Source organism: Paralichthys olivaceus, chromosome 12 (genome assembly GCF_024713975.1).
Source record: "Paralichthys olivaceus isolate ysfri-2021 chromosome 12, ASM2471397v2, whole genome shotgun sequence".
Lineage (NCBI taxonomy): Eukaryota > Metazoa > Chordata > Actinopteri > Pleuronectiformes > Paralichthyidae > Paralichthys > Paralichthys olivaceus.
This window is the reverse complement of record NC_091104.1, coordinates 9,075,435-9,085,277: the sequence shown is the minus strand read 5'-3', so window position 1 is coordinate 9,085,277 and position 9,843 is coordinate 9,075,435. Positions and strand designations below refer to the sequence as shown.

General features: G+C 44.5%; 1 protein-coding gene across 1 annotated transcript; it reads right to left on the bottom strand.

Annotated features, from left to right (window-relative positions):
* Window positions 1-189: 189 nt before the first annotated feature.
* On the bottom strand, window positions 190-8,873 carry foxo3a (forkhead box O3A). Its single transcript, XM_069536249.1, has 2 exons — window positions 7,769-8,873; window positions 190-3,263 (listed from the first exon to the last, which is right to left on the bottom strand). Exons 1-2 carry the CDS (start codon window positions 8,309-8,311, stop codon window positions 1,950-1,952), a joined length of 1,857 nt encoding a protein of 618 aa, XP_069392350.1. The 5' UTR covers window positions 8,312-8,873; the 3' UTR covers window positions 190-1,949.
* Between the last annotated feature and the right edge of the window lie 970 nt (window positions 8,874-9,843).

Genomic DNA, 9,843 nt, shown 5'->3' with positions numbered 1-9,843 from the left:
CTGCAGCTCTAACCCACTTTACGTGGGGTAAAACATGCAGAACCACATTAAGAGAGAATTTAATAAATAAAGCAAATGTGCATCTCTTAAAATGATTGAGGTAAATTTAGCAAGGAGACAAAATTACACAAAAAGTCTAGTTTTTTTCCCAATTCATCCTGCTGTCCCGACAAAAACTGTGCTGATGTAATTCTTTTTTTTTTTTTTTTGCACCTGCAGCACTGGTTCCTAATATGTATACACTGTATATCCTCTTATTTCTGCTTATTCAAATGCAGAAATGTTTTGGCAATATTTCAAATACTGTGGTTCTTTCGTTCTAAAATGGCAAAAATGGCTCTAAGATACAACACAACGTCCTCTCGCAGGGTTTGAAACACTTACGGCTGTGGTCCAATCGTCAAAAAAAACGAATTACGTCCCGCGTCCTTGCCCGACCACTTTTCCTTGACCCACATAAAAAAACCGTCACGCGGTCAAGGAAAGACGTGAAGGAGGATTCCCGAAGAGGACTGGGGCTCTAAGACAATCTGGCCACACTCACACTGGGCTGTGTAATAATGTGACAGCGGATGTTATTGACGTGCATCAATAAATGTTGCTGCTGCAAGGAATTGAATTATCTCCTTTCCTGTTGTAAAGGATGGTCCAGTGTGTCCTATGCTGAAGGAGATAAGAAAAGAAGCACCGGAGCACCTTTCGTAAGCATTTAGAGAATTCGACCTCATAACGGCTGCAACTTAAGATACTTCTGAGTCATTTCTCCAGGAACCTAATGAAGCCAAAAACAAGACGATTCGATCACAGCCTTTTTTCCCCAGCACCTGCTGTAGTGCTGATAACAAAGGAGAGGCTACTATTGACACTCCATCTGCAGCCACTCCCTGCCATCTCTTTATTTATAGCACCAAGAACTTCAAATTCAAACACCAAGATATTGTAGTCGAGTGCTGTGGAGTGCAGTTATTTGAATCCAGATATTCCTAAATGCTAATGTAAATGGTGTCAACTAGAGCTAAATCATGTCCTTATCTCCGTCCTAAACTCTACACGGACGGGACCTCCGATATTGCAGTACGAGGAAGAGGAGGAAGAGGAGGACGAGCGGGGAAGATGGTGAAAGGGATCTGCAGCAGAAAACACCATATCATCAAGACGTCAGTAATGAACCTCTTCTGAAGGAACAGAATTCACAGTAATGTCACTAAACTCACAGGGTCAAATTCGCTAAATGAAAGGAAAACATTACATACAATAACCACACAATGTAGATCAGTTCACATCTTGATAACATATTAACCTCTACAGACTGATATTTGGTGCATGACTCGGTGCATCAATGGGGGGAAAAAAAAGCATTTGTTTTAAATCTTTTAGTCCATTTAGGCTACGTCTCTCAAAGAAACATTAAAATAAAAACAAAAGCTTGTCAAGTATCCTCCACTGGAACGTAATGATGCAACATTCTCATTCTGTAAACAGGCCGTCAGCCAACAACAGGCTGACAGCTGGTTTGGCAAAAATGTTGGTTTAGGTACGAAAGGGTGTGAAAAGGGAGAAAAGCAGGGTGGAAACAGAATTCATCTTCATCATGTATCACTTTGTGATATGCGTGATTCCCTGAGACTAACATGAGTTGATGCTTTTCATATAGTTTTAACAAAATGTCCTGTACTAGAAGTCAGTGCTGTTGTTCACACCGCCCAGGTTTTGATCTTTTTAAAGAATTTTTTTTCTCCGCTGTGTAGACACCATTATGTGTCTCAGACACTTAAAATACAGTATCGAACTTAATGCCTCACATTAAAAACAATGGAAAAAAATACTACATGAATACACTTTTACACACTTCATTCCCTCTAGTTCCACAATTCAGGACAATGAAACCCAATTTACATTTCCGCCACTTTTTTTCTTTTCTTTTTTAAATCATGCTCCGACAGAGCCTCTCAGCTTGGGACCCAGCTTTGAGGGGAGGTCTGTTTTGAGCTTGAAAAGCTTCCTGAATTCCTATTGGCGTTCTGGGCGGAAGTGAGGCAAGAGTCGAAGCTGAGGTCCAGGCAATCTGCATCCATCAACTCATTGCGGATGATGGAGTCCATGTCACACTCCAGGCTGCCATTGAACACGTCCAGGTCCAGATCGGCAGGAAAACGGTCCTGGCCGGACAAACCAGAGCCGAGCTGCATAGAGGCGTTCTTGCTGGGTGACCTCAGGTGTGGCTGCTTGGCAATAGGGTGACTGGCATCGCTGTCAGAGGTTGACAAGCCAGCTTGCCAACCAGGCACTGATGAGCTTTGACCCTGACCTGCGCTGGCGGGGTTCACCAACACGTGGTCTTTGCGCAGCAGCATGGCATTTCGACGAGAGTTTTGCAGAGCGATGGCGGTGCTGGCCTGCGACATCAGCGGGTCGGACTGGGTGAGCATGACATTGCTGTGGCTGTGGGAGTCCAGACTGAGCAGATCCTGCAGGGTCTGATGGTCGCTAAAGTGCGAGATGCAGGAGAAGTTGGTCTGCTTGTTCTCCTGAATGGTCTGCATGGGTGACTGGCGCAGGCTTGTGATGGACGGAGGACTGAAAAGAGGGTTCGAACCGAAGCTGCCAGAGGGGCTCCCCAGACTGCTTCCTGAGCAGCTGAAGGTAAACAGTGAGCTCCCCTGACCGTTTGCTCCGTTGTCCTCCTCTCCAGGAGGAGGCTGCTGGGATGCTGTCAAGCTAATATTGTCTAAAAGGTCGTCCATCAGGTTGTCAGAGAGTCCATCATTGAGGTTCATGGTACCTGCCAGGTCAGAGAGCCCTGTGGGCCCTGTTGACGGAGACATGCTGCTGGGACTAGAGTACAGCATTGGGGAGAGGGGGGAGTCATCATCAGGCACCTCGTCCAGCTCCAGGTTGGCCAGGATCGGGGACAGACGACCGCTGAGTGTGCTGGCGTTAGAATTTGTCCGGGAACGGAAGTCTGTCCAGGCGTCTAGCTCATCACTGCTGCGGGAAGTTGGACTTCCTGTCCATTTGGAGAGGCTTGAGGAGCTCTCAGAGCTGCCATCTTGAGCGGCTTGAAGTGAGGCCTTCTTCTTGGTGGCACGTCCTCGAGCTCCTTTGATGTACTTGCTGTTGTCCATCGATACAGCCCGTCGACGAGGAGCTTTGCCTCCTTTCCCACCCTCTGGGTTGACCATCCACCAGGAACTTTTCCCTGTTCCTTCATTCTGGACTTTGACAAAACGGCTGTGGAGGGACAGATTGTGTCGGATGGAATTCTGAAATAAAACGGATAAACACAATTACGTGAATGATTAAAATACATGTAAAAGCATGTGAACTACCTTAGACAACATGGTACAGAGAACCAATGGTTTCAAAGAGAAACTGCACAGATTTTACAGACAAGTTTATTAGTAATGAGGAAAAACACTCTGCTCGCTCACTCACTCTGCTTATCCTGTAAAACAGTTCAATAAATGTGTCTGTGGTTTTGGAGCCACACCTTGATGACATCATCCAGGCGGCAGCTTGTAGGCAACACATTTTTTATTCCAATGAAAGATGTGGCAGTTTGCAAAGGAGGAATCCGAAGATCTAGTACCTTTGGAACCCACACTACAAGCCCCCAACTTTATTTAAGTGGATATTTAAACTTTTACTACCTAATTTTGTGTGTATATTATTCCTTTGAGAAATACTGTGTGTAAGCAGATTTGCATCACACAAATAATAAGCTGTTTTTTGGTTCCACTGAAGGTAGAAAATAAAGACTATTGACAAGCAGTGCTGAACATTCAGTGATTCAAGCGTCCTTACCTCCTCTCACCATAGAAAATTGTAGTTTTTTTTTTTTAAACTAACCAACAATGAGAACCCAGGTAGTGTGAACAATTCTAATATTGCATCCTTGTCCAAGATACCGCTTTTTTAAATTATTTCTTTCTGTGACCCATTTTGGCTGCTCAAGAAGGTCTGCAGGATTTCCTCGGAGATGTTTCCCCCACCATGTACAAAATTAAACAGCTGGAGTCTGCACGGCTGACCCGCACTAAGACCCACAGCAGTAAGTAAGGAGAAACTCTGCAGTGATTTTCTGCAGCCCAGAGGCCAAGTTCATTGGGAGAGGATCCAGCATAATTCTCTTAAACTTGAATTAACTTGAGTAAACTGAGGTCCTATTTAAATCCATCTCTCAGAGGATTAAACTAATCAATTTCAAACCAGGCTCAGCACATACAAACTACAGTGACACAAGTCTGCACTAACAATATGGACCTGCAGCGGTGGAGGCAGCTGCTCTCCAGCTTTGTGATGATCGAATGATCACAAATGAGCATTGGCCACAGTTTTCCTCTGAATATAATGAGTCAGTGGAATGATCCACTGACATTTAACTTACAGTAAAGCCCTCGCTTAAAGCCAATTAAAGGATTAAGTCACTTACAACAAAACACATGTGACTCAAAAATAAATCTCAGGTGCCTCGTTGCTCTTTTCTTTCTGTGTTTCAATTATTAAGCTGAAAAGGCTGCTGGCTTGTATCAGTCTTTCAGAATTAACTGCTGTGATATATCATGTAGGCTAGATTACACACTTTAAAGGGTATACTTTAATATTGTTTGTTTTTATAAATGTCAGTATTTATACTTCCAGACTCACACAGCACCGTCCAACCCGAATCCATTAGTTCCTGCTGAAGAGGTAAATCTGTTTGATCCAGAGAATGTCCCAGCAGTGCAGTGGTTAATAAAACACAGAGAGAAGCAACTCTTTGCTTGTTTGGTTTTAATTTCCTTCATTTTCCTTTTGCCATTACCTGACGACAAGACATGTGAATTTTTTTTTGTATTTTCACTTCTTCCAAAGGTTGATAAAGAGTCTTGGGGAATAATAGAACTTTTTATTTTTTTCTCACTTTCTGAATTTGGCTGAAAATCTGCTCTAATTCCTTCCATCTGAAAAGGAACACCCAAGCTGCTGCTGCAGTTAGGCCACGTTCAACACTTGCTGAGGAAACATCCAGGCCACCTGGACTTGTTTCTGTTATGTTGGACAATTTCACTACAATGAATATATTTGAGAATAGTCAGAACATGCAGCCTGTATGCTTTTAACACCATTACTTTTGACTCTGGGAAACTGGGACGAACATCGCTTCACTATTTTCTTACATTTTATAGATTAAACAATTAATCGGTCAATATTAATTATATATTTGGTGGTCTTATTATTAACACTGATACAATACCAGTGCTGTTTTCCAATTTTACAACATCTTAATCTGAAATCTCATTAGATGGAACCAATAATTGAGAGAAAGACATAATTTATACCATATGATGACAAGTGATTGTTTAATCTAAATAACCTGTAGCTTGTATTACAATTATTACTGGTTGCAAAAATCAATTCAACTATTGTCATTGTGGAACCATATTTCCGTTGACCTTGAGTTTGACCTTTGACTGATCAGCTACAAAACTTAAACATCGGGAGATACACTCCCAAGTTATAAGCCCACCAAGTTTGGTGAAAACCCACCAATGCATTTTTGACCTATTCTGTACACACTCGCAGTATAAAAATCCCATTTACATATGTATTTCTTAAAAAACATCTTAAACCGTAAACAAGCAAGACATTCGATATCACCTCCGTCAACTGGCCTGAACAGCTGTAGCGTATAAAGGCTAAAAGACACAAGTCAAACAGTGCAACATGATAATGATCCTGTACAGAGAGTGAACACAATAAGAGCAACACCTGTCCTGCTCAGTCTCATGCAATCCAACACAACCGCCCTGCAATAAATAAATAAACCCGTGTTGACACTTCAGTTTTGGCCGAGGCTGCCAGAGAGGCTTTGATTGAACTCTGACGTTATTTATGGGGCCATGAATTGTGGTGTAGCTGTATTGGATTGTACTGCATTCCAACAGATGGATGAAATAGTCGTTACACCTTTAACAATATAACACGGTTCAGTGCAACATCCCAATATATAACTTCAGAAACGACAGAGGAATTTTATGCGGTTCTCATTTATGCAACAAAAACTTGCTCACAATGATGATTTTTATCACAATGCTGCTGAATTTGAATTAATAACAATAAACTGCAAAATTGGTGCTTTAATTGCAAAATATTATACAGTGTTGTGGAATTTGTGTGTAACCCACAACGTTCCTAATCATTTCTGTTTTTTAGAACGACTGTGTAGAAGGTCCTCCTTAAAAGAAATAGCCAGTGGACATAATTGCATCTACTGAGCTGAAGAAAATTTCCCAGAATGCTTCTCAGGTACGTACAGTATGAGCCAAACGACATTTAAAAAAAAAAAAAAAAAAAAGATAAATCACAAAGAGCAGAACTCCTGCCGTCCCCTCCCCCACGCAGTCACAGCAGTGCTGCAGCACCCTTTGAGCAATGCCTCATTCTGAGCGGGGACTGGAGCAATGCCAGTTTAGCCAGAGCCCGATCCAAAGAGAAACACTGAGCTTCTCTCACACTGCTACACATTGACCTACATAATTTATAGTCAGCTGATTGATCCTCGTGCCCGGGCCACATGAAAAAGACAGTGTGGCACTTGCACAGCAGGCCTGAGCTGCTGGCTGCCCGTCCATATAGGAAGCTGCAGATTGAGTTTGGATTCACAACACTGAGGGGGGGGCATAACCTCCTGAGCTGCAGATGAAGCTGGTCACTGAACGTTGTTGTCCTGTAATGGAATGAGACGTGTGACAGCTCTGGATTCACTGTCTGAGGACATTCTTTCCCCAGATGACCAACCTTTAACCGATGCCTGGATCTCAAACTGCTTCAGAGCTTCTCCCAGGAAATGCTGATGTCAGCTCTTCAGGAACCCTCAACATTTAACCCTCTCCTCTGCAAACCACCGTCAGTCTGCAGCCTCATGGATGCATGTGGTGGAGCAGCCACTAATCTAGAGTAACAACAATCCAGCTGATTCTGTGCAGATTATTCGGTTATTAGCATCAATTTGTCTCTCACACGGATTACTTTGTTTTTTAAAATTCCAATTCCCATCACGTCACAGCAATTTGATGAGGTTTCCAAAAAAACTAATCTTGACCGTTATTGTAATTCCTTCCTCAAGAAACTCCCTGGAATTGGCCTGCATCCCACATGCACAGTTATGCAGTTGTGCGGGATTACAAACCTATTTCCAGAGTTTTTCTAACCCCCCTCCCCTCCAATCTAAATCCTGCAAAGCTCAAAGCTTTCATCAGACTTGATTCCATGACAGATGAATTGGTTTTCCAGGCCTGTACTAATCCTTAAAATCAAACAGAAGCAGGCAGGGCCCAGTGGAAGCTTGTAAGAAGTGCCCCGTGCTGCAGTGTGACCAGTTTGAAAGTGAAATCAACTTTGCATGGCCTGTGTTTGGAGTCTGGAGTTTCAGACCCACCACCTTGTTTGTAAGGGATCGGTGTGCAGCTCTGATTCTTTTGTGTGTAATTTGATGCACATCCCATTACAACCATATATTGTGACAGCAGCTTGGATCACAAGTCATTTAACCCTGTGAGCATGTTGCAGACACACTCCTGAACAGCCCCCCCCCCCCTGTTGACAAAGCAAATATGTCTGAAACTGATGCTGAAAACAAAATGTGGTGGTGTCTGCAAATAACACAGTGTTTGTACCCGCCTCCCGCGTCTCTACATGAACTACAGCCGTGGGCATTGTGTGTTTCTACACGACCACAACATGGTCTTTGTCATGATGACAGCAGCAGCAGCGTGTCTGCGCTCACCTTCCAGCCCGCAGAGCTGTTGCTGTCGCCTTTGTCCTTGAAATATGGCACAGACCTCACCATCCAGTCGTAGATTTGGGACAAGGTCAGCCTGTTCTCCGGGGAGCTCTCGATGGCTTGGGTAATGAGGTCTGCATAGGAGTAGTTGCCCCAGGCGTTCCTGCGGGCGGAGGACTTCCTCAGCTGCTGGGAGGCAGAGCCCCCCGGGGCCGCGGCGTGGGTCTGCGCGGAGGAAGGCGAGCCGTCCGCCGCCTCCTCCGTGCGGGGGCCGCGCTGGACTTCCACGGGCTGCGAGATGGAGCTGCCGCCGCTCGCCTCCCGGGGTTTCACATCACCACCGCTGGCTGTCTCTGCAGCGCCGCTCTCCCCGTCATCATCCTCCTCTTCGGGGATTACGTCAGTGTCATTGGTCCCGGACTTGCCCGCACCGGACTCCGGACGGGGCAGGGGCCAGGTGCAGGACCGTGGCCGTTTCTGGGGCTCGAAATCCGGGTCGATCTCGACGTTCAGCGGAGGCTCGTTGCCGATGAACGCCTCAGCCATGTCGATCGCAAATTCTCGCTTCTCGCACAAAGGGGAATAAAATCACTCAGGTCGCATTCCATCAATGTTGTGTGCAGGATTCAGCGGCAGATTCATTTACGGTGCAAATGTCCAGGCTGCAGCCCAGCACGTGTCCGTCTGTCCGTCCTCCTGCAAGGCGTCAATCTGCAGCACGGAGCATGAACTAAAACATCGGCTGTCCTCCTGCAGCCCACACCCTCGACAACACGCGCTGCAATTTGGCAAAATGTGGAGAGAAGCGATAGGAAGTCAGCGGAGAGTCAAGACGACGTTTGCCCCGCGTCCTGCAGACTCGCGATCCTGCGACGTGCGCACTGCAAGAAAATGAAAATGACTTCATCTAATGCCTCCACATCAGCGTTATCACTCCGTGCACAGCTGCCATCTTGACTATTTCCTTTCCCAAGTTCTTTTATCATCCGTGCGGAGGGCTGCCAGTCGCCTGCTGTCCAGATACGATCAAGGCGGAGATTGGCTCCTCAAGGCCCCGCAGCTTCCTTTGCAAAAAAAACAGAAGACACACATCCAAAACGGGACGTGTGGAGAGGAGGCTATCCGCATCGCTCAGGAGCTCAAAACGCACAGATGCATTGTGGCATCTCGGAGAGGCCAGCTCGGTGTCCTCCGTGTGGACAAGCAGCCTTCAGGGACGCCTCATTCAATCTGCTGCTGCTGCTGCTGTGGTGCAAACGCTTCGACTCCAGGAGAAAAAAGAAGCAGGATCCTGCCCCCTGGACTGAGCTGAAATTAAAGAGACAGTGTGGACACGTCCTGCTCAGCAGTGACATCACCTCCTCACTCCTTCACCCACACACAGACACTGAAGCCTCTGCACAAATATCCCTGAGAATAAATATAACAGAAGGGATAAAGAAACAGTGGCACAACTCACCTGGAGATTTCTGTGCGTCATTACTCCATAAGTCTGGATGGAAGCAAAACCAGGGATTTCAAAAAAAAAAAATAAAACTACTGAGCCCATTCAATGTTTGATGACATGAGCAGAAATAAACCCTCTGTGTAATTATTCATTAGTTGTCCCAAAAGTTGTGAAATTAAAAAGTAAAAGCGTCTAAAAGTGCTATAAAATGTACTTTAAAAAAGGATATGAGCTCCAAAATACATACATACAAAAATACAACATATTTAAATGTGACAGTTTTATACTAAATGATGAAGTTAAAAAAAACAACTAGATCACGATGATTAGTAGTACTCTATATTTTTGTATAGTGGGGAATCATTTCACTTTATATAAAACCAAAGAGAAACCAGGGATTTAAAAATACTGAGCCCATTAAATGTTTGATGAGACGACCAAAAATAAATCCTCTGTGTAATTATTCATTAGTTGTCCCAAAAGTTGTCAAATTAAAAGGTCATAGCGTCCAAAAGTACTTTAATCTTCCTCTAAAAAGGAAATGACCTCAGTAACATTTTGTTAAATTAATATGGTAGCCTGTAAATTAGGGTGAGAGCAATGCAAAACAAAACACATTTAAATGGGACAG

Coding starts and splice junctions, on each gene's coding strand:
- foxo3a (XM_069536249.1), bottom strand. CDS start 8,311: ATGGCTGAGGCGTTCATCGGCAACGAGCCTCCGCTGAACGTCGAGATC. Junction 3,264..7,768: donor ACAGCTCTGCGGGCTGGAAG/GTGAGCGCAGAC, acceptor GTTTTATTTCAG/AATTCCATCCGACACAATCT.